The sequence below is a fragment of the Papio anubis genome, chromosome 1 (genome assembly GCF_008728515.1).
Source record: "Papio anubis isolate 15944 chromosome 1, Panubis1.0, whole genome shotgun sequence".
Taxonomy (NCBI): domain Eukaryota; kingdom Metazoa; phylum Chordata; class Mammalia; order Primates; family Cercopithecidae; genus Papio; species Papio anubis.
The window spans coordinates 212,862,608-212,888,410 of record NC_044976.1 but is presented as its reverse complement, the minus strand read 5'-3'; the positions used below and the strand labels follow the sequence as shown (position 1 = coordinate 212,888,410).

At 40.1% G+C, this 25,803-nt stretch overlaps 1 protein-coding gene across 15 annotated transcripts in view; it reads right to left on the bottom strand.

Moving 5' to 3' along the window:
- The window catches only part of SDCCAG8 (serologically defined colon cancer antigen 8), a 246,367-nt gene that overhangs the window by 51,478 nt on the left and 169,086 nt on the right, over positions 1–25,803 (bottom strand). For 13 of the 15 annotated variants that reach the window (XR_641442.4, XR_004181992.1, XM_009196385.4 and 10 more), the window contains one exon: positions 25,225–25,356. Coding sequence is in view for 13 of the 15 variants with exons in the window: in XM_009196385.4 (XP_009194649.2) it covers positions 25,225–25,356 (132 nt within the window). In the remaining 2 variants the exon portion in view is untranslated. Of the gene's footprint in view, positions 1–13,975; positions 16,235–25,224; positions 25,357–25,803 lie in introns of those variants that run through there. The other 2 variants (XM_009196419.4, XM_009196441.4) reach the window with 2 other exon arrangements.

Sequence of the window (25,803 nt, the reverse complement as noted above, 5' to 3'; positions counted from 1 at the left end):
AAGAGGTCTCTAGGCAGGAGAGGAATAGGTCTTCCAGGCAAGAGCACCCGGACTGTGAATTCTCAGAGACAAAGGTTAAGTGTTACATATCTTTTCAACCCCGAAGCCTACCACAGGCCCCTGCTACCATTGTTAGAACGCAATACATATCTGAAGAATGTATGTATGTGTAGTGAAAGAACTATAAATAAAACAAATACACGAACAAACACCAACCACCTCTCTACTTCTATTCACACACGATTCTAGATTCCTGTGAAGGAAGAACAGAATAACAGAAAATCCCTTTTCAGAGCCCATGAACTATAAAGAAAAGATGTTTACTCTCCTTGTTTGCTACAGCCAGATTTAGTAACGGACATAACCAAGCTCTGGAGGACCTGTTTCTCTCTGAATCTGCGCCTTGACAAGGTCGCAGGAGCCTGGATGAGCCACACCTCAAGCTTCACCTGTGGATGACACCCCCCATTGTTCAGCAATGCGGACGCCTGCACCAGCTACAGCCACGAGCAGCTCCCCTGGCCCATGAGTTAGGAAGCAAGGACTCGGGAATCCTGCTGCACACTATGGTATCAGGGAAATAAAGCCAAAATAAAAGCCACGGTTGGGATAGGAAGGGTGAAAGATGATCACAAGGCCACACAGAAACTAGCTCCTCTAAGAAATGCCACAGGGAACCATTTACACGCTTAGTTAGGTGACAAGTCTCCAACAACCACCCCACAGGGAAGTGTGAAGCTCTTCACGCCATATCTTCTGACCTTTCTTGTAAAGTTTTAAATGTTTACAAATATTTTTATATTATTTTAACTATAACTTAAATTTTAAAAATAGTTAATAATTCTGAAGACTTATCAATGCTTTTAATATCCTAATGTACATTTTGACTCTCTAAAAAGTAGATAGCTTATGCAGTATGTCCCAAAACTAAGATATCATGCAATCCTTTTTTCAAAGACTATCTGTGAAGGGTGGATTGTCTATAAAACACATTTGCAACAGTGCTGCCCCACCCCTTTGGGTCACAGCAGTGTAGCAAAGGAGTAAGCAGGCAGTTATTTAAGACAGTGTATGTATCACCATCTTGATAGATACTAAGACCTAATTAAGGAAGAAAAATAGAATGGATGCTCAGATCCCCTTCCTCCCCCCAAAATAAAAGGAAAAGTGGAAGGATTATATTCGCCCAATTTAGAGAGAGAATAGTTGTCCATTACCTATCGATTTGTGTATTCCTCATTTAGCAATGAGTCTTAATGCATTCATAATGTCTTTTAAGAATGAGGCATGGTTTTATTTTGTTTTTGAGATGAAGTCTTGCTCTGTCGCCCAGACTGGAGTGCCCTGGCACGATCTCGGCTCACTGCAACCTCTGCCTCCTGAATTCAAGTGATTCTCCCGTCTCAGCCTCGGGAGCAGCTGGGCTTACAGACACGTGCCACGGTGCCTGGGTCATTTTTGTATTTTTAGTAGAGACAGTTTTGCCACGTTGGCCAGGCTGGTCTCGAACTCGAACTCAGGCGATCCACCCGCCTCAGCCTCCCAAAGTGCTGGGATTACAGACGTGAGACACCATGCCTGGCCAAGCATGGGTTCTTAATCCAAGAGTTTCCCAAACCCATTTGAAGTTATTTGTATTTTCAGCCATTCAGTCTTCTAAGAAAGTAGTTCTTCCATGACTTTTATGCAAGGAGTAGATCAGCTCCCCATCTGAGAAAGCAGGCTGCAGCCCCAGGCAGCCCCAACCGGGCAGCAGGTTGCCTGACAACCCGTACATGAGGTATATTCTCCAGGCTGAACAGTGTCCACTGCTTTTATTGCCAAGTAGCTATGGATGGTTTGCTCAGTATATAAAAGCTCCACTGGCCCAGCTTCTGGGTGGGGTGAGGCTGATGTTCTTAAGCCAGGAACAGAGAAAGCAGAAAGGGAACAGATAAAGTTCCCTTTCTTCTGCCTCCAAGTTGGCCTTTCTCTGACACAAAGAAAAAAACTGGTCAGGTGCAGTGGCTCATGCCTATAATCCCAATTGGAGGCCAAGGTGGGCAGATGGCTTGAGCCCAGGAGTTCGAGACCAGCCTGGGCAACAAAGTGAGACCCTGTCTCTATAAAAAATACAAAAATTAGCTGGCATGGTGGTGCATGCCTATAGTCCCAGCTACTCGGGAGGCTGAGGTGGAAGGATCAATTGAGCCCAGGATGTTAAGGCTGCAGTAAGCAGTGATAATGCCACTGCACTCTGGCCTGGGCAAGAGAGTGAAACCCTGTCTTAAAAAAAGAAGGAGGAAAGGCAGTTCATGGAGAATGCAATGCAGATTCTTCTTAACCAGTTCTTATGTTGTACATCTGTACTTGTCTGACTCAGGTAGTTCCTTCCAAAGGACAGGAGAAGCTCTCCAAATGGAGCACCACTTACCCTGATCATCCAACAGCAAACCCTTTCCTTTTCCCTCTGTCAAACACATGAAAGATGTCCACGGCACACTCAGTACTATGGCCAATGACTGCTGCTCTCCAGCATAAATGGGTGCTTGTGTTCCTGCCACTTGTGCTCTACTTCCTAAAGTCAGCCGTGTTTCTTCCCAAGCCTATGTGTGCTGCTTACATAAACGTAATTCCATCGCTGATGAATTCAGAAATATGAGTGTTAAAAAAAAGAGTTGCTGATTCTATGAAAACACAGTGGAATGATTTAGAAACATTCAACAGAGCTGAATTTCCACCGCCCCCCCCAAACAAAAAGTTTGTCCAATTAGGTGTGCCTGAAATAAATGTAAAAGACTTGGTGGGCAAGGCCATTAAAACAGGAAATTCTGCATGAAGGCTGTTTCCCAAGTGTCTTCACGTCCTCATTTGGTTTGGAGAAATCAAAATTGGGTGCAATAAAAGATGTATTTTGGGCGTTGTTTATCCAGGGCAAATGACATGGCATGCCAAATCAGGTGATCCTTACACATAAAAAATATGTCTTAGCCCCACATATACATCACCTGTCATGTATTTTTTGACCTTTCAATTAACCATCCAAGTTCTGTTCTCAAGGTCACTGGACAAAATAGCTTCTGGTAAACATCTGATTATTTATGTCCATTTTATATTTTCCTTTCATCATTAGTACTAGTTCACCTCCCTATTTCTGGAAGCATGTAAGTTATTGAGTGGCTATAGTAGAAACACTAGACCTGATGTCAGAAAACAGATTCGAGTCATGACCTGGATTCTTTGGGCTTCCGTTTTCTTATCTATAAAATGTGGTGCTGGGGATGGGGATGGGAATGGAGGCTGGGAGTAGATGATGAGAGATTAAGTTGGACTAGATAATCTTTCAAGTCTCTTCTGATTCTATAAAATGCCATTCTATATAACTTGGGTCATATAAGGCAGGCAGAGCTCCTTAAACATTTATTAGTCTTTAGAAATACATTAGAAAATAACATTTGGAAAAATATATATTTGTTATTAATGTTGAGAATAAGTAAATTTACTTGAGATAAGTAAACTTTTTTAGGAATTTTAATTTAAAAGGAAGAAAATACAAAAGTAACCACATATATAAATGATTAAAATAAGATATAAGTTACCAACATAAAATAGTAATTGAAATCCTTATAATTTGAGAATAAGAAAAGATCTAAAAGATGTTATATCTTAAATGTCCATGCTAGCTATAACAACAAACAAACTTTTAGAAGAAACTATTCTTACTAATTTACAGTTCCAAAGTAGATTACAAAGTTGCATTTCTGGGAAAGGCATGTAGTATAAAATTAAATAATATCCAGTATTAACTTTAATTTCACTAACAACAATTATTGATTGGCGGAAATAAATTACCCAAAGAAACAAATGCCACTTTAAAATCTTTAGAACTGGCCTGGCGTGGTGGCTCACGCCTGTAATCCTAGCATTTTGGGAGGCTGAGACAGGCGGACTGCCTGAGCTCAGGAGTTTGAGAACAGCCTGAGACCAGCCTGGGCAACACAGTGAAACCGTTTCTACTAAAATATAATCAGCTGGGTGTGGCAGCGTGTGCCTGTAGTCCCAGCTACTCAGGAGGCTGAGGTAGAAGACTCGCTTGAACCCGGGAGGTGAAGGCTGCAGTGAGCCAAGATCATGCCACTGCAATACAGCCTGGGCAACAGAAAGAGACTCCATCTCAAAAAACCAACCAAACAAAAAAAAAAAACAAAAACAAACAAACAAAAACAACAACTTTAGTTCTACAACAGAACTAAAATAAAGCTAAGCCTAAGACTTAATCTAAATCACATCTGAATTCCCTTACTAGCAATGTGGCTTGTCAAAAATAAGTATTTCCAGATAAAAAGAAAATTATTGGAGCTCACTACCTAACATATTGTTTTGCTGTTTCTTTCATTTTAATTATTAATTAAAATGGTGTCTGAATTACCTTCTGTGCCACAAAAATTATACAAACTAGTCTCATATAGAAACATAAGAAGTTTAAATCTAAGTACACATGATCCTTTCGAATAACCATTTGTCATTTGTCAGTGGGAAGACTAAAACAAGTGTAATATTCAGTTTGTGTGCTGCCCTGGAATCTATATCCATTTCAAGTTTTTTTTATGATTCAGCTATTCCAAGAGTTCCAAGAGTCTGAAAATATTTCATTAAAAATTAATGTGTTATCCACACAAATGGCAAATATTGAAAACTAGGAATATAAATAAAAAATAATAAAAATAGTAAGTCTACTAATACTGAAGAGGAAGGAAGACAGGAGGGGAGGAGAGCATGTGAAAAGGAGAGAGATTTTAAACATCCGGTTTCTATTCTGGACCGTTATGGAAACAGACAGACACAGCAAGCGGAAGCCAAATTTATTCTTGGGCTCTGACAGGATTTGTTTTCGATCTTGTCATTATTTTTACTATATTCCTCCTAATAATATTTCTCCAGCGTTCTAGATTTCCTGACCGACAATACCGGTCTCATTCAGAGCTTACAAATGAGAACTGTGGAGGATTCAGGCACATTGGTGGAGGCTAGCTGCCTTGTGAGGTTACTTGCTGGGGGTTTAAAACTTTCCCAGGAACCTTCTGCACTACGGCACACAATTATGTGCGTGCACATGGCCCCCCATCCTATGCATCCTTCCCAAGTCCCATTAAGTGATCTGCCTAGGACCTAACACAACCTCTGGCAGAGCAACAACTACCTGGTCTGTCCTAAAAGGGTGAAGACGAACAAACGATGCCCATTTCACTAATGCTGGTACAAAGGCAATAAAAGCTCCACGCATCCTCTTTGCCCTTTTTGTAAGAATTATTCCAAGTTAAATAGCAAGCAAGTACCTTCCTTATTCTATCTCGAGCCTTTCCCTTTACATGTCACAGAGAGAAAGTTACACTGCTTATCAAACATGCAGCCACGGACACACACTTGTTCCTACATTAAAATAAAACACAATAGAGCTCCTCTACGCAAAGATAATGAGGGCACTATTTTGAAAATATGAAAGATTTGTTTAATGCAGACTATAAAAACATCTCTTTGCATCAAAATAAGTGTCCCTCTGTATTGCATACTGATTATTTTCTATAGAATTTAAATTGTACATAAAATTATATTTGTGCCTTGTTTAATGTAAATTGATTGTCTCAATTATTGGGAAAGGATTTGAATTTTAATGGACTATTTTGCTGGAGATATGCCAAGCAAATCAGCAAAAACTCTAATAGCTCTAGCTGGAGGTACACAGCCAAACATTTAAATCAGGAAGAAGATGTGGTTCCAAGAATTGGTCCTAAAGTAGTCTGAAAAGGTTTGTAAGCTTTTCTCCATGACGAAGAAATCAGCTTTAACTTTCCGTGTTGGAAGATTCAGTGACTGCGAGGCTGTTGTTCGGGTTCTGTCTGAAAAAACTGGAAAGATCCACACACGAGTGGAAAGAACTTTTGTGGCTATACTTTTTTTTTTTTTTTTTTTTGATGTTCTTTTTTCCTACAGATTAGGTTACCTATGAAAATCAGGGCTTTTCCCTGAAGGCAGAACTGACGTCAAATCCAGCGGCATTGTGTCATGCAAGCGCTGAGACACACTTGAATGGAACGCTTCCCCGTCTTTGGGAAGGCCACACCAGGAGGCTGGCTGCACACGCATCACAGCCACATGCCACGTAGTTACTGCTTGACATGTCTCCTTCTTATAATCCAGAGTCTAGGACGTCAAACAAATCTCCTCCATTCTTACTGTCACAGGCGGGAGCCGACCTTAGCCATCTTGCCACCCAGACGGTTGCTGCACTTTTATTGTTCCACTACAACCAGTGAGACCAGAGGTGCAGATACACATCTGCCGCAAATCGCCACCCTTCTACTAAAATCCTTTCCACAGTTCCTCAATCTCAAGAAACACTGTTGATATCGATGTAAAAATCACCTGTTGGTGTAATATGATGAACTATTCACTTATACAGCAAAGTTTACGCCTCATTATTAACCAACATGAATTCATTTTGAATGCTACCAATTAGAGGTACTTTATAAAAATACAAAGTCTTATTATAATAATTTCCATCTTTAAAGAGTCTCTTTTTGCCATGGAAAACTGACAGTACTAATGCAGACACACATGCAGATGTTATAACAGCACTGAGTATAAACTAAGCTTTGGGCCAGTGAATAAAGATTTCTTCTGTTATTCATCAAACTTTCCTGAATGAATTTCTATGATGCTAAAGAATCAAGCTCAATATAAGACATTTCTTTCTATAACAACATTCAGAAAGTCTAGAAAGGGTCATAAATTATGATCAATGACAGTTGTGACTCTTCGTATGTTCTGATCTGACTCGTATAAAACAATCCCAATGCTAAGATAGTTCAAAGTCTGTAGGATATATCTGTACCTATATTTACATATATATTTTTTAACAAACCTAGAGTTTTCTGACAACTAGATTTTTGATTAAAATTATGTTCCCTAATTAGTACATCTCAGATTTTAGATAATAAAGTCTAGCCATATGAATTTGAATAAAATGCTACTCCTAGGCACACCATTTACCATTTTACTGTAGAAGAGTATACATTCTGACCAGATTTCCTTCTAGAAATGAAGTGGGTATTCTAGAAATGAAGAACCAAAGCAACAGGACTGTGAAAAGAGAGCAGGAAAGTAATGTAAAATTGAGGGGAGTATCAGACAAAGAAAAAGATAAAGAAATAGCAGAGAAGTAGCATGGGCTGGTTAGAAAACAATTCAGCATGAACAGCACATTTGGCATCTTAATACCCATCCGTCCCCTGTACCCACATTTGCAGAGGACTGTGTGAGCTTCACTTAGCAGCCAGGGTCAGCAATACATCAGCTAGATGGATGCCTACTTTCTTTTAATGACACATTTGCCTAACATAGAAATATTACAATTTACATTTAGTGGAAAAGAGTGACTCAAAAGCCACTTTAATGCTGTTTTTCTATATTCATACAAAATGCCTTTAAGATACCCGCTCCTTAAAGCTGAATATTTTCCATAGATAAGAAGGAGAAAATGGTTCTACCCATGTTCATATACAAAATAAATTATTTTATGGATAATGGAAAAATTTTAAACCAATTAATTTCTAGAAAACAAAAGTCCAGAAAATATCACTAAATATCATCAAGATATGATCACAAAACCAAACATTTACTTTAATCTACTAAATTCCCACCACCAGCAGACTGCATGCTACACATGGCCAAAACAATGCACAAAATTGCTTTTCCCCCTTAAATATGCACATTCAGCTCAACACAGGAAGACACTTTTCAAAAGCACTAAAGGCACTGCTTTCCTTATGCAATCACCTCAGAAGTTATTTTGTTCAACATTACCAAAGAAATGTCAAAAAGCCATGGTATCCCACAAAGCAGTTAATTCATTATGTTTCATTGAGTCTAGATTTCAATCTTTTGTGCAACATCAAAAGTGCACAATTGGAACACTGCTGCCTACAGGGCCTTACACTCAGCTCCCACCCCATGTCAATGCCTTCCAGCCATTTCCCAGAATTCCTGGAATTCTTCCTGGAACTGATCCACAGGCTTTCTGACAGGCAAATTGAACTGCCCTTCCCAAGTCAGGTGAAAAGGGTCTGCCTTGGAACCAAACCTCTGAAACGCAGCCTGAAATTGAGCGTTTCCTGAGACAAAAGTGGGGTCCTGCCTAGCAGCAGAGCTTATTTAGCTTCAAAGGAAGACCTGCTATTTAATGTTCTTCTTTTCCTTTGTTGTTTTTTTTTCTAATTTAATAACGATATACTATTAAGTTTAAATTGCAGAATAAAACCGAAGAACTTATTTTATTTAACAAAAACATACATTATTTTGTACACGCCAGGCAAGCTCTAAGCTCATTTAAGTCTCATAACCCTACGAGGTGGGAACTTTTCTGTTTTTCTCTCCTGTGGATGAAGACACCGACTCACTGAGGGGTGAAGTAACTTGCGCAAGGTCAACAGCAGGTTCGGTGGTGGGACTGGCATTAGAACCCAGGCAGAAAGCTCTGGAAACTGCATATTCTTAACCATTATGCACCATATGCTCCATTAGCAATTAAAAAGTCTTTTTAAAAGCTCATTTAGTCTTGCTATAACCTGGGAAGCTTTCTAAGGCACATTAGCCTGAAAGGCCCCTAGTAGAGAAAGAATTTGACTCTTAGATGTAACAAACACTTTCACTACCAAGTTGGGATGGGAAAATCTGCTAGAGAGCTTCGTGGACTGGGAGTCGGGCGGCTTGTAGTCCAAGCCCCGCTGAGATGCTGACTTGCTGGGGAAACTCAGGTAGGCACTGCACTACAGTAGTTAAAAGCATGGGCTCTGACCTCAGATACTCCTGCATTCCTAGACTAACAATGCCACATATTAGCTATGTGATGTTGGGGAAGTTATATAACTTCTCAGAGCCTCAATTTCCCCCTCTAGAAACAGAAGGCAATACTACTATCTCTACAGAACAGCTCCACTGATGTGTGTGTGTGCATGCATGCGTGTGTGTGTGTGTGTGTGAGACGAAGTCTCACTCTTGTTGCTCAGGCTGGGGATGTGTGTGTGTGTGCATGCGTGCATGCGTGTGTGTGTGTGCATGCGTGTGTGTGTGTGTGTGTGACGAAGTCTCACTCTTGTTGCTCAGGCTGGGGTACAGTGGCGTGATCTTGGCTCACTGCAACCTCTGCCTCCTGGCTTCAACTGTTTCTCCTGCCTCAGCCTCTGGAGTAGCTGGGATTACAGGCACCCACCATCCCACCTGGCTAATTTTTTGTATTTTTAGTAGAGATGGGGTTTCACCATGTTGGCCACGCTGGTCTTGAACTCCTGACCTCAGGTGATCCACCTGCCTTGGCCTCTCGAAGTGCTGAGATTACAGGCATGAGCCACTGCAGCCAGCCACATGATTAAATTTAAAATGGTAAACGGTGCAGTGACATGCACCTGAGGTCCCAGCTACCTGGGAGGCTGAGGTGGGAGGATCGCTTAAACCCAGGAGGTTGAGGCTGCAGTGAGCCATGATCGCACGACTGCACCCCAGCCTGGGTGACAGAGTGAGACCCTGTCTCAAAAAATAGAAAATAAAATAACGTAAAAATAAAAGAAGCAGCAGTCACCAGTATTGTAACACATTATCACACATTGTTTTCCATTCTTCCACACCTCACCTTCCGTACCCTCACTCTCACTGCCCAGGGACTGCAACCAAAATAAGCATTCATATTTGATCCTTGTGCAGGTTCTAAGACAGTAGGAATGAAGGAATTGGCAGAATCTTCATTGAAGTCACTCACTTGGTTAGTTAACATATCTTAAAACAGAAATGGAAAGATACAAACCAGAGGAATGTCATACGAATGGAAGTAGTTGGATAATGCAAGCAAAATCACTGGTAAAAATGTCAATAAACTCAGAGATCAGAAACCAACTTCAAAGTTAAAGATAGGCCATGATCAGCAGAAAGTTATCAGGAGCCACTCCGGCTCACCAAGGATGAGAAAAGCCTCATGGTACTGAAAACGCTAACATCACAGAAACGTTTTTCCCCTGTTTAAAAGCCTTCAAAGGACCCTCTCAGAGTGCTCAGAAGAAATCCTAAACATTTTTACATGGTTCAAGAGAAAGACTCTTTCAGGTCTAACTTCTGAGGGGCCTACCTCCTACTAGGAGGTAGGAAAGCGTGCGCGCGCGCACACACACACACACACACGCACACACATACACACAATCACTCCCACTCTAACAATGAGCAAAAGCCAGATAATCTTCAAAATCATATTTTTTTCTTGAGCCAATCAGACAGCTGAGGTTACAAGGTAACTAGCTGATGTAAATTCCAAAAGGTGACATGTCTCTCTAAAGACAGAACAATTGAACCGTTTTATCTTTGGCATGGCATGGAAAGGGGAAAAGGCCACTGTAAAAGTAGATTAAAGGAAAGCAGCCAACATTTTAATGGGTTCTTAGAGTGTGGGCTAGTGTGCCAGCCTGGAACCCTGGGAGCCCCAAACACAAGAGGACAAGAGAAACCTGCACTTATTATTGAACTTTTCCACAGCCTTCCTCCCACTGGATGCACACAGGAAAGACTGGAGGCGGGGCAAAAAACCCACGGGCAGCTTCCCCACTCTGAGATGGGACATGAGCACTCCCACTGCCCACTGACTAGACTCTATTTTTTCACATGAAGCAAAAGCCTCAAGCTCCTGGGGGAGGGGCAAGAAACCTTCTCAGGAAAAGGCCCACTGTGTCCAGGGGAAGGTGAGAGGCAAAAGCTGTCTTCCTCTGGGAAATGGGTGGAAACCTGTTGCCCCGATCCTAGGAAAAATGTGAACTGTCACTGAGGGAGGGCAAAAGCAAAATCTATCAGTGGTGTGATGCTAAATGTTTAAAAAACAGCTTTCTGGACGGGCACGGTGGCTCACGCCTGTAAGCCCAGCACTTTGGGAGGCCGAGGTGGGCAGATCGCGAGGTCAGGAAATCCAGACCATCCTGGCCAACATGGTGAAACTCCATCTCTATTAAAAATACAAAAAAAAATTAGCCAAGCATGGTGGCGGGTGCCTGTAATCCCAGCTACTCAGGAGGCTGAGGCAGGAGAATGGCATGAACCCAGGAGGCAGAGCTTGCAGTGAGCCGAGATCGTGCCACTGCACTCCAGCCTGGGCGACAGAGCGAGACTCCGTCTCAAAAACAAAACAAAACAAACAAACAAACAAACAAAAAAACAGCTTTCTGGGGAAAAATAAGTCCTGATTCATAGTGTCTGAAAATTTCTGTAGTGTACCTACTTCTGCCATGGCCAATTTTAAACTATCAATGTGATGTCAAATGGCTCACACATTTCTAAAAGTTTAATATTTAGCTCCAGCAAACCACTATATCTAACACTGTGGAAATGGCTGGAAACCCCATCCCCAGCCCCACCACAGGCCGTGATGAGAGTCAAACAGAAATGCTACAAATGAAAAAACAAAGAATACAACATCAGAAATAAAGAATTCCCATGATGGGTCTATCAGCAGAATGGACTCAGCAGAGGGAAAAAAAATCATTAAATTTGAAGATTGACCAATAAAAATTATCCAAAATGAAATAAAAAGAAGAGAGAAAGAAGTTGAGGATGGGGGTGGGGAAGAGACTAGAACAGTACATCCAAGAACTGTGGGACAACATCAAATGTAGGACATCATCACATAGTCTTTCTAATGCATAACTGGAGTCCCAGAAGAACAGAAAGACAATAGGAAGATTAAACCCCTGCTTACTGTCTCTGCCTCATTTATTGTCCTTCTCCCTTTATGTTTTAAAGCAATAGTGAGTTCTTAAAGAGACCATGTTCTCCTTGACCCCCAAGATCTTCAAACATGTACACCTTTTTTCCTGTTAAGAATTTTTCCATGTCATAGCTGGCACGGTGGCTCACACCTATAATCCCAGCACTTTGGGAGGTTGAGGCAGGCAGATCACAAGGTCAGGAGATTGAGAACATCCTGGCTAACATAGTGAAACCCTGTCTCTACTAAAAAATACAAAAAAACTAGCCAGGTGTGGTGGCGGGCGCCTGTAGTCCCAGCTACTCGGGAGGCTGAGGCAGGAGAATGGCGTGAACCCGGGAGGCGGAGCTTGCAGTGAGCCGAGATCATGCCACTGCACTCCAGCCTGGGCAACAGAGCAAGACTCCGTTACGAAAAACAAAAAAAAAAAGAATTCTTCCATGTCATTTTAGGATTTGACGATAGATATTATTTCTCAAAAGAATTGTGCCCTGTACCTCTAAACCTGGGTGACATGCCAGTCTGATGGGCACACACAGCATCCTGGGTTTATTCTTACCATAGTCTATAACACCTATATGATTACTGTATACCTCTTGCACTAGATTAGAAGCTTCTAACGGGTAAATATGTCTTTTTTCCTTTTGTACCTAGTGCTGAATGCATGTTAATAAATATAGGGATATATTAATAAGTTAGAAGGTGCAAAATAAAGCAAAAGCCAGGCAATCTAGTTTAGGTTTTCAAATTTAAAATTCAGTGTTTAAAATTATAGAGTCTAAGGCAAAGCAACAAACACAACTACAGAAATGAAAAATCCGATTTAACTTAAAAGTTCTAAGTCAAATTTTAAGTCTAAGAGTTAAGATAATGAAAATTCTAATCAGAAGTTCTAGATCTACCAAAAAGATAAACCAAAGAGAGAAAATCAGCTTTAGAGAGTGAATTGACTAAAAGAGGTTTACATTGGATATATGGAAGAAATTTTTCAGGGACTTTCAGCACTGAAATGCACCTTTTCTCCCCTCTAATATAAGAACAGAAATTTACCTATTCTGTCTTTTGGCAAAAGACTTTTCTAAAGATAGATGTTTAATAGTCATAGCCTCTTGTGGTTCTTTGTACAATGCTAACGTGTGCAGCAAGCATTATTAATTGAATATTTTTGTATTATCCAGAGTTAATTGTAGAAAAAGCAAAAATAACAAATATTATAAAAATATTAAAATTGGCAGGTTATAAATGGTTTGTCAGAATTTTTGCCTCCAAACAGGCATTAGTTATTTCCTAGTACTAACATAAAATTTTCCCTCCCAGAAGTAGAAGTTAAACTCTGCTAGCCTTTTATTTTTCTGTTCCTAAAGACTTAATGAAGTTACAATTGGGAATTTAAAAAGAGTGTTCCTCTCAGATAAATGTAGTTAACTGATCTTTGACAAACAGCAAAAGTAGTACAATAGAGCAAAGATAGAGTTTTTAACAAGCAGCGCGAAAACAACTAGATATCCATATGCAAAAAAAGAATGAATCTAGACACAGACTTTACACCCTTTACAAAACATAACTTGAAATGGATCACAGATTTAACTGTCAAACACAGAACTATAAAATTCATAGAAAATAACATATCAGAAAATCTAGGTGACCACAGGTATGACAGTAACTTTATAGCTACAACACCAAAGGTATGATCCATGAAAAAAGTTGGGGCAAACCGCCTGGGGCCCCTTCCATGCTGTGGAAGCTTTGTGCTTTGTTCTTTTGTTCTTCACAATAAACCTTGCCACTGCTCAAAAAAAAAATTGATAAACTGGATTTTATTAAAATTAAAAACTTCTGTTCTGCAAAACACAATATCAGGAGAAGGAGAAGACAAGCCACATGCTGGGAGCAAATATTTGCAAAGGACACAACTGATAAAAGGACTGTTATTTAAGTTATTAAAAGAACTCTAAAAACTCAACAGTAAGAAGATAAAACCTGATTGAAAAATGGTCAAAGACCTTAACAGAGCCCTCACCAAATAAGATATACAGATGGTAAATCAGCATAAAAAAAGATGCTCCACATCATATGTCATCAGGGAAATGCAAATTAAAACAACAAGATACCATTACACACCTATTAGAATAGCCAACGTCTAGAACACTGACACCACCAAATGCTGGTTGGGATGTGGAGCAACAGGAACTCTCATTCACTGCTGGTGGGAATGCAAAATGAAACAGCTACTTTGGAAAACAGTTTGGTGGTTTTTAACGAAACTAAACATATTCTTAACATGCAGATCAGCAATCATACTCTTCGGGACTTCCCCCGAAAGTTGAAGACATCCACACTAAAACTTGCACATGGATGTTTATAAGCAGCTTTCGTCAAAATGACTAAAACTTGGAAGTGACCAAGATGTCTGTCAGCAGGTGAATAGATAAATAAATTGTGGTACATCCAGACACTGAAGTACTATTCAACACTAAGAAGAAATGAGCTATCAAACCATGAAAATACATGGAAGAAACTGAAATGCACATTACAAAGTGAAAGAACGCAATCTGAAAAAGCTACATACCGTATGATTCCTACTATAGAGAATTCTGAAAAAGGCAAACCTAAGAACACAGTAAAAAGACCAGTGGTTGCCAGGGCATGGGGTCAGGGAGGGATGAATAGGCAGAGTACAGATGATTTGTAGGACAGTGAACATGCTCTGTATGATATCATATCATGATATATAGATGATATATCATATATCATGATATGTATGATATATCATATAGAGCATGTTCACTAATAGATATATATCATATGTTTGTCCAAAACCATAGAATGTACAAAACCAAGGCTGAACCCTAACATCAACTATGGCCTTTGGGTGATTATGATGTCCCAATGAAGGCTTATCAATTGTAACAATTATACCACACTGGTGGGGGATACTGATAATGGGCGAGGCTATGCATGTATGAGGTATATGGGAAATCTTTGTACCTTCCTTTTAATTTTGTTGTGAACCTAAAATTTGTGTAAAAAAATTTTTTAGAGTGTTTCTTATTCCTAACTATGCTGAAAATATGATTTTAAAAAAGCAGCCAGATAGATGTATCTCTCTTGAAATTTTATTTGGGGCTCAGACTGAAAACTTTCACCACCAAATAGAGGACACACAAACACACACACACACACACACATACGACACACACATTCACATGTTCACAAACACTTAGAACATCATAGGCATATCCCAAGTTGTGGTCCAAAATGTCGTTCCATAAATCAGTTGTTGAAAATTCAAAAGGCATTTTGCTTTAGAAATAACATTATGTAAACATGGTATTTTGGTTCACAGACTAACTCACAAGAGTCAATTTAACCTATAATATAAATAAACAACCATTTAGAATCTAAGTCTCTGAAGTTCCTGATGCAATCCCAGAATCCAGAACAGAGCTCAGCATGTATTAACGGTCTAATACATATGTTGAGTGAAGGATATGAATGAATAGCAATGTGAAACATTTGTTGAGCACTAACATTGTGCCAGGAACTATTCTAAAGACCTTTTCAGGGATTATTTTAGGCAATTTTCACAACCCTACAAGGTAGCATTTTGGAGATCAAGAAAGTGAGGAAGATGAAGTTTAAGATTAAGGAATTAGCTCACGGAGCTACAAAGCAGCCTCAAAGAAGTAAACTGAGGAGGGTCCAGAGAATTCGGTTTTAGGATGGATGCTGTTAAGTATGATGCAGACTCTCTCTCTCTACTTTTGGCTTTAGGTCTTAAAAACAAAGGACTAGATCTTGAAGGTAGCTCAAAGAATGTAAGTTCCATAAGGACAAGGCTGTCTACGTGTCCTCTGATGTATCCCAAGCACATCAGCAGTGTATAAACACTCAGTAAATAGTTGATGAATACATCAAAGGGTGTTTTTTTTCTTCTTCCTGGGCAGTGGGCCTATCCTAGGCAAACGTGTAACGTATAGTTTCTTTGGCATTGTCCCAACTTTGTTTTGTTGCCTCCTTTTCCCATTTAATTTCTCCCTGGTAATCAGTCCCAGCAGCTGCCTTGTCCCAGCTAAGGTAACCGCACAGCCCGCTTTAAATTACTCATTATCCATTCCCAGATCAAAATTCTAACTCCCACAGAGTGGCAAAGCTCCCAACTTATTGGGAGGGCAGCAGTCTGATCTGGCCTTCCCACTACAGTATACACAAACGTGTCTTCCAGTCCTCTCAGGGAGTTCTCAATGCATACAACTGGTTTATTATAAAGGGATGGCTTGAACCCCAATTGGCTTATAATTTTTGAATAATTTGAAAAAGGATAAACTTTCCTAAGTGATTTCCAGTATTCGCAGCTTCCTGCTTTCTTCTATGTGATCCTCTCAGATTGTCTGTCGTTAGACCCCTCAGGTGAGACAGCCTCCCTAATCCAAACATGTCAGTGGTCCAGTGAAACAAACTCTAGGGGTAACAGGAACATTTCAAAACAAACAAGATGTAATAAGATTCTTTTCTAGCAACATATACATCTCTTACCATTTCTTCATAAGAGTATAATTTTATATTATAAAATAATGGCATATAAATCTAATTTTGTTAATTTGCTCTTAATAGCAGTTATTTAAAAACAAAGATTTGCAAGCAGCAAATCAAAGGAGTGCCTCTCTACAGCAAATTGGTGAGGTGGTGGCAGGAGGCGGGGATCATATATCTGCTTTAGCAAAACAGATAATGGGTGATTCATTTCTGAATTACAAGTCATAAGGGACTTAAAACGTAGTTATTGGGAAACCATTATACTGCTGATGCAAGTACGCAATACTGCAGTGTAAGGGGTTAACAAAACAATCCAAAACAAACTAAATTATTGTGATGAAGCTAAAGTAAGCAAGAAGAGCAGCATTTGAAAATGAAGATGGCCCCGGAACAACGCTGATAACATAGTAATAGAATCCTTTCCGCAAATCATCACTAGTCAAACGAGCAGCGCTCAGGCTTCGTCGCACGAGCTCCGCTGGGTGTGGAGGCGGCCAGTAGAATATTGCATTAGCATTCTCAGTAAGTTCTTTTGGCTTATAGAAACCAAATTTCAGTACTTTTAAATTTTTTACTTAATAGATTTTGAAACTGTCCGTAAGAACTGATAAAAACACCTATAACTCGGGGTGAGTCTTCTGCTCATCACTACCCGGGAGCTTGGGTCTACACCTTGATCACTTTTCTAAGCAAAGGATGAACAACTCAAGACATTTCCCCAGGGGCAGTGGAAGTCTTTGACCATACACCCAAATCTCCGTAACAGACCTTTAGGTTTATATAAAACAAAGAACAGGATATTGAAACAGATACACACTTTCAGGGCAGCCAACTCCTGTCTAGCCTGCCAAGGGAGGCTGGTTCCTCAGGAGAGCCTTTCTCCTTGCATCTGCGTTTCTGGAGGCATGGCAGCAGCTGGGAGTGACCTCCCAGGAGATGGCAGGTGCTGCCATGGCTACTCTGCACTGCAGAATTGCAATACTTAGGCCAGCCCAAACAGAGAGGAAGTCTGCAGCCGCGGAAGTGAGGCAGAGTATCTCTCTTTTTTTTGAGACAGAGTTGCACTCTGTTGCTCAGGCTGGAGTGCAGTGGTGCGATTTCAGCTCACTGCAACCTCCACCCTCCGAGTTCATGCAGTTCTCCGAGGCAGAGTGTATCTTTTACATCTTTGTGTCTCCAGACCTAGCACAGTGAATGGTAAAAAACAGATGCCCAATAAACACGGAATAAACTAAGTCTGGCCTCAGGTTACCTTTCCAGCACCATATCCATAAGCCTGCATTTATCAGCTCATACCATCTCTTCTGCTACAGCTGCTGTGATGGCAACGGGGCAGGTGACCCTTTGCCCAGTTCACTATCATTTTCTGCTCAGCGCTTGGTGTCCCAACCCACCTCTCTTCTCAGGAACCTTATACGCCGCACTTTGTCTACCTCAGCATCTCCAAATTTCTTTTGCTTCTCAAACCCCTTTCATAGAAACACACGCAATTTATTAAACCATCTCACTACTATATATAATAAAGAGGAACTTTTTAAGTAAAAGCATTACATTTAAAATAAGCATAAGTTTGAATTTTGTAAAATAAAATTTTAATTTTCCTGTGCAATAAATAAGCCACTATTTCATTTACATAAATTAAATCCATAGCGAATTAATTATGAAAGAAAAAGGCACCATTGGCTAATAACAGGTCTTCACACCACAAGATACTCTAAAACATAGATTTGAAATTAAATCCATGTTATAAAATCAGTAACAAATAAAAACAATTTCATGATCTGTTTTGAAATGTTTGATTTTTGAATGTAAAATTCAACTGCTACTATTACAGCTTTCTCTCTTTTTAAAATTTTCCCATTTTTTTAAACTTTTAAGTTCAGGGGTATATCTGCAGTATGTGATAGAGGTAAATGTGCATCATGGGAGAGTGCGAAGAGATTCTAACTGTCACCCTAGTATTAAGCCGAGTACCCATTAGTTATTTGTCCTGATCCTCTCCCTTCTTCCACTCCTCCCCTCCGGCAGGCCCCTGTATCTTCTGTTCCCTCTACGTGTCCATGTGTTCTCATCATTTAGCTCCCACTTATAATGAGAACTCACAGTATCTGGTTTTCTGTTCCTGCACTAGTTTGAAGAATAATAGCCTCCAGTTCCATTCATGTTCCTGCAAAGGACTCTTTTTGTTTTTAAATTATGAGGTTAAGATTAAGATTTCAGGCTTCTATTTTCAAGCACTTTTCTGAAAATAGTAAATAGTGTTAATTCCCTGAATTAAAATGTCTAATTACATACAAATCAATATTATATTTTGTATTTTTAACACTGGCTTTTGAAGAATCAGATTTCTCTCACAAACACAGAACTTACGGATTTGGTAAAGATCATCCTGAATCTAGTTTATAGAAGAATTACCTATTTTAAACTCATTACTAGATTGTTACACTTCAGTCAGAAGCTGTGTTTTTAGACAATGGTTTTTATGGATATAATTTAAACAAAAGTGGGGAAAACTCCTGTACAACTGTGTAATTGATGAAACACCTGGGATTACTGGGAGTTGGTGACAGTGAACACCCAGATGAGAGGACGCAGGTGCTCAGCAGTGCTCCACTGGCTCTGGGGCTTGTCCACTCTGAATACACTGGGGGATTTTCACACAGCTCTATCTTCTATGGAGAAATATGTGAATTGATACTTACTTTTAAATAACAGAAAAAAAAAAAAAGGTACTGCTATCTTTAATGTGAATTCCCTGGACTGCCTTTGTGAACACTGGGGGTTCCAAACCACCAGTTGAAAATTTAACTTTCTTCATTTTTATAACTTGAATGATCTTTACAATCAAAATTTAATGCACTCATATCTACTCCAACTTAAAATAAAATGTTCCTTGCTCCAAAATGCCCCTCCCAATACATTCCCACCACTGGTGTCTCTTACTTCTCACTTTCCCTTGCAGCCAAATTTCCTGAACAAGTGGTTTATGTTTGCTAACTTTTCAATCCACTCTCATCTTGTTTCTGCACCGACTCTTCAACTAAACCTGTTTTGGTTAAGGTCACCAGTGATGACCGCGCCATTTTCAGTCTTCTGTAATCACTGGGCACATCTGGTAGAGGGCTTCCTCTTTCCTGAGGCATCTCCATCCCCCAGCATGCATCAGAACCTGCTCTTCAGTCTCCACTTATTTCTCAGGGTGCTTTCTTTCAGTTCCTGTTGCCAACCTCTACGTTTCCTTTAAAAATATTAGTGTTCTTTAGGAGTCAGTAAGCCCTCCTTTCTTCTTACTCTATTTTTTTACTCTAGGTGACTTCATTTACTCCCAAGGTTACAAATATCCTCTATAGGCCAGAGGAAATTTCTGTCTCCAGTCCAGACCTCTCTCCTGAGCTCAGATCCTTACATCCACTGCTATTCAACCTATCCATTTGAACAACGCATTTGAACATTAAATTCATGGCCAAAACGTAACGCCTGATCTCATCCCAAACCCAGGCCATCTCAGCCACAAACCTGCTTCTTTAGAGTGGTCCCTAGTTCTCAGTAAGTAGCAGCACTAGGCACCCACTGCATGTCAGAAATATGGGTGTCATCCTTGACATGCTCCTCTTCTCCACCCAGCACTGCCAGTCAAGTAACTCCTGCTGGTTCTACTTCCTATACATTTCACCAGTGTTTATTTCTGTCACCAATATTAGCACTCCAGTCCAAGCATCATCATTGCTGCCTAATTGGGAGCAATCATCCAAAAGCTCCCTAATTATTTTTTGTTTGTTTGTTTAGACAAAGTCTTGCTCTATCACCCAGGCTGGAGTGCAATGACACCATCTTGGCTCAGTGCAACCTCTGCCTCCAGGGTTCAAGAGATTCTCCTGCCTCAGTCTCCCAAGTAGCTGAGATTACAGGCACTCACCATCATGCACAGCTACTTTTTGTATTTTTTTTTTTTTTTTTTTTTTTTGAGACGGTGTCTCGCTGTGTCGCCCAGGCTGGAGTGCAGTGGCGCAATCTCGGCTCACTGCAAGCTCCGCCTCCCAGGTTCATGCCATTCTCCTGCCACAGCCTCCCGAGTAGCTGGGACTACAGGCGCCACCACTGCGCCCAGCTAATTTTTTGTATTTTTTAGTAGAGACGGGGTTTCACCGTGTTAGCCAGGATGGTCTCGATCTCCTGACCTCGTGATCCGCCCGTCTCGGCCTCCCAAAGTGCTGAGATTACAGGTTTCAGCCACCGTGCCTGGCCTACTTTTTGTATTTTTCGTAGAGACGGGGTTTCACCATGTTGGCCAGGCTGGTCTCAAACTCCTGACCTCATGATCCACCCACCTTGGCCTCATTTTCTTCCCATTAGTAACAAGACAAAATAAAAGGTCCATGATAAAAACATAAAGACTGGCCGGGCACGGTAGCTCACGCCTGTAATCCCAGCACTTTGGGAGGCCAAGGCAGGCAGATCACGAGGTCAGGAGATCCAGACCATCCGGGTCAACATGGTGAAACCTCGTCTCTACTAAAAATACAAAAAATTAGCCAGGCGTGGTGGCGGGCGCCTGTAGTCCCAGCTACTCGGGAGGCTGAGGCAGGAGAATGGCATAAACCCAGGAGGCGGAGCTTGCAGTGGGCGGGGATCTGGCCACCCCACCCCAGCCGGGGGAAAAGGGCGAGACTCAGTCAAAAAAAAAAAAAAAAAAAAAAAAGTAATAATAATAAAAATAAAAAATAAATAAAAAAATAAAGACCCTGCCTTTAGGTCCAGCCCTTGCCTACCTCTCCAACCTCATTGTATGCCACACTTTCTTTTTCCCTTTATGTTAGACACACAGTTCTTAGTGTTCCTCAAGTACTATGCTTTCTTATCTTAGGAACTTCCATTTTATAGATTTTCCTTCTCTAGAACAGGAGTCAGTAAAATTTTTTAGGAGACAGCAAGATAGTTTGCCAATTCCTGATCTAAAAGGCTAATCATCTAATCCCACTGCTTACCGATTGAAATGTCATGTTCCATTGAAGCTTTTCTTAATCAACGTTAAGTGCCCTGCTGGGGACAGTGGCTCACACCTGTAATCCCAGAGATTTGGAAGGCTGAGGTGGGAGAATGGTTTGAGGTGAGGAGTTCAAGACCAGACTGGACAACATAGCAAGACCTAGTATCTACAAAAAGTTTTAAAAATTAGGCCAGGCATGGTGGTTCATGCCTATAATCCCAGAGGAGGCCGAGGTAAGGGTATCACCTGACGTCAGGAGTTCGAGATGAGCCTGGCCAACATGGTGAAACCCTGTCTCTACTAAAAAATACAAAAACTAGTTGGGCGTGGTGGCGGGCGCCTGTAATCCCAGCTACTCTGGAGGCTGAGGCGGGAGACTCGCTTGAACCTCAGAGGCGGAGGTAGCAGTGAGCTGAGATCACGCCACTGCACTCCAGCCTGGATGACACAGTGAGACTCTGTTTCAAAAACAAAAACAAAAAAAGGGCCAGGCGCAGTGGCTCATGCCTGTAATCCCAGAACTGTGGGAGGCTAAGGCAGGTGGATCATAAGGTCAAGAGATCGAGACCATCCTGGCCAACATGGTGAAACCCTGTCTCTACTAAAAATACAAAAATTAGCTGGGCATGGTGGCACGTGCCTATAGTCCCAGCTATTTGAGAGGCTGAGGCAGGAGAATCGCTTGAACCCAGGAGATGGAGGTTGCAGTGAGCTGAAAGATTGCGCCACTGCACTCCAACCTGGGTGACAGAGTAAGATTCTGTTTCATAAAAAAAAAAAAAAAAAAAAAATTAGCAGGGCATGGTGGTATGTACCTGTAGCCCTACCTACTTGGGAGGTTGAGGAGGGAGGATCACTTGAGCCCAGGAGTTCAAGGTTACACTTCAGCCTGGGCAACAGAGTGAGATATTCTCTTACAAATAATTTTTTAAAAAACAAGTCCCATTATTAAATGTACTTGTACTACCAAATGTATTTCTCCTTCATAGAACTGGTCATGATTATACAGTTGGCCCTTGAGCAACATGGGAGTTAGAAGCGTCAACCCCCTGTACAGTCAAAAATCCATGCATAACTTTTGACTCCTTTCAAATTGAACTACCAATAGCCTACTGTTGACCAGAAGCTTTATTGATAACATAAACGGTTGATGAACACATATTTGTATATGTATTATATACTATATTCTTACAATAAAGTAAGCTAGAGAAAATATTAAGAAAATCAGAAGAGAAAATACCTTTACAGTACTGCACTGTTATATATTGATGCGATAAGTTTATACTGTCTGTTTACAAGATGAATCATCTGAAATGACGGCAGCTGCAGCTGCAAACTTCAATCTAAGCTACACATCAAGCACTGCAACTTTTGCTTGTAATGTCATGACTTTTCTCTGCTTCTTGAAAGTGCTTCCAACATCATAGCCGCATTTCGTATGGGTCCCACAGTGTTATTCAAGGTTTATGGTATTGCAGTAAACATGATGAAAAATGCACAAGAACTGCAATAGATCACTTGTTATTGCAATAAGCAATTTAGTGGAGAGAGAAACTGTTCACATGCAGATGATTTAGTACACACAGGGTTTTCAGTGGATACTACAATACTTGAGCTCCTCGCAATAGCAACAGGAGGTGGTTACAAAATTATCACAGTAGTACAGTGTGTACTACAGTTAATTTCATGCAGTTATGATTTAATACTGCATCTTTACATTTTACATTTCTCTCAATTGCAAATGGTCATGTATGATCTGTGTTTGTGTGTGTAAGTTTTGATAAATTTTACTTTTTATAATAGAGTTGCATATATTTTATGGTAGTAAATGATAAAGACCAGTATCTACAGATATTTTATGTATTCATGACATACCTAAATTTAAAACTTCTTTTCATTATTTCTAGGCTACATGGTTTATCTGCAGGTTTTTTCAAATTGTTACAAATCTCCAAAAAATTTTCCAATAAATTTATTGAAAAGAATCTGTGTGTAAGTGGGCCCAGACAGTTCGCATCTGTGTTGTTTAAGGGTCAACTATAATTAATTAGACAGTTGTGAAATTCTTTTGCTAACATCCATCTTCCCTATAAGGATGTAAGCGCCATTAGAGTGGGAACTATATCTGCTTTGCTATTTTATTCCAGCATGTGGTAGAAAATGTGACACATAGTAGCAATCACTCACTCACTCAATCAATCAATGTTGAATGAATGAATCATAATTTGCTACCTGACCTTCATTCCGCACGTTTGTCTTTCTTAGGCTTAGTTCTTCATCTGGAAATGGAGATGATAAATACAGCTACTTTCAAGGCTGCTTCAAGGTACATAAGGTAACAAGTGTGAGAGCATTCTGAGAACTCTAAAGCAATACACAAATGTAAGAAAATAAATGGAAAGCTGCCCCAGGTGCACAGGACTGGGGCAAAGGCTGGCCCAATGGCCAAATCCGCTGGCTCATTTTGTTGGTCCTCTAGCTAATAATGGTCTTTACTTTTTCAAAGGGTTGTAAAAAACACAAAACAAGGAACACTATGCCACAGAGACCATGTGTGGCCTGCAAAGTCCAAAATATTTACTCTCTGGCCCTTTACAGAAAACGTTTGCAGACCCCTGGCCTACAGAAGTGCCTGGGCTTAAGTAAATATTTTAATAGTGAATGAATAATTATTACTTTGCAAATATATGCATATTTTGGTATTTTGATGACTGACAAGCAGTGCCATTATCTGACTGCCTGTCTTCCATTCAATAAAGCAAGTAATCAACATAAAAATACCTCCCCCCTCCCCAGGCTAATATGTTACTTTACATTTAAAAAATACAAGGAGTCTATAAATATTTTCATTTCCTTCAATTATATCAAGAACCGTTTTTGAAACAGAGAAGGCAGGGACGACTGGGAACTGGTGTGGGGATACAGAGCTGGAGGCCACGTGAATTGTGTCCCCTGGAAGGGTGACTGCTATCATTGGGCATGCGGTTGTCACGTGGAAGTCCAAGTCCACAGAAACCTATTCACTGTCTGCTGTGAAATACTGAGATTATTTTCTCCCCAGGGAATCCATTATCACACAGAAATGAGAAATGGCACATGGATAAAAAATAATAAGAGGCTGTGCTTATTGCCAAAAAAAAAAAAAAAAAAAAAAAATGCCCAATACTACACAAAAAGGAAAGGATTTGGAGTCAAAAGACCAAGATTCAAGTCTGAACTCTACCACTTATTCCATCTGTCACTTTGAGCAAACCTATTAGCCTCTCTGAGCTGAATTTCTTCATCAAGAAAAAGAGAATAATCATTGATGACATTTAGTGGGTGGCCTGTATGAGCCATGTGCTTTACTATATTATATTCGATCTTTCTATCAAAATGCAAAGTAGATATGATTAGTGCCAATATATAGGTGAAGAAACAGTCACTCAGAGAACTTAAGTGACTTGCTCAAAGTAACGCCACTAGAAAGAAGCAAAGGTGTTGTTTGTAGCCAAGTTCTGACTCTAGCAATGCTATTAGTGCAACCTCTGATAAGATGTTTAACCTCTTTAGACCTACTATGTGCTTAACCTTACAAAAAGCATATAAAACCTAATTTCTAGGAAAGATGATTTGAAATTCCTCCATATTGCAATATTACCAACTTACGTCTTAAAGGAAAATGGCTTTCCTCCATTCTTCCATGTTAAATCTAATTCTATGTCTTTGGAGACCGACAAAAAGAGGATGTACTCTCCTCTTTCTATATAATAAGAACAATGTAAATTAAGGAAGCATAAATACATAAAATAAAAGTATTACATTTTGAGCATGTCCGGAGTGGCATAATGATGATGAATTCTACTTATTCTGCCACAATTCCCCTTCTGCGTGTAAACCAAACACATTCAAGACGTGACCCGTGAGTTGATCATGAAACCTTGATTACCTTTGCTTCATTATCTCATGTACTCTCCCATGCTGGACACACTGTTCCTCCAATTCTTCATTTCTTCTCTGTAACTTTCCCAATTTATCATATGTATACCTTTTTTCTTGACTGAGTTGAGCTATTTCAGATCTAGAGAGGTGAAAACACAAAAATAATAGATGTTAAAGGTTCTTATTACTAGGGCATATTGTTATTATATAACCTTAACATTATCTTAAACTCCATACTTAAACATAATAGTATAATGAAAACTGTATCCTTTGCAAAAGAAAATATTCCAGAAATGGCAAGATACATTGCAGAGACTCACGTGTTAGACAGAAAAAGGAATAACAACTTATTCTAATGGAAATGGCTTCCCTAAGGAACAAGACAAAAATGACAATGATCAAATCTCTTTTTTAAAAGACTATCCTTCTTTTAACAAATACTTACTGAGTGCTTGTTATAGGCCAAACACTATGCTGTCGAAGAAGAAACCCTAGGCCTAATTTCTATCACAGAGTCTCTTTTCATTAACATAACCAGCCGAATGACACACGGTTAAAATAAAAATAGTTCTTTAATGGTTAATTT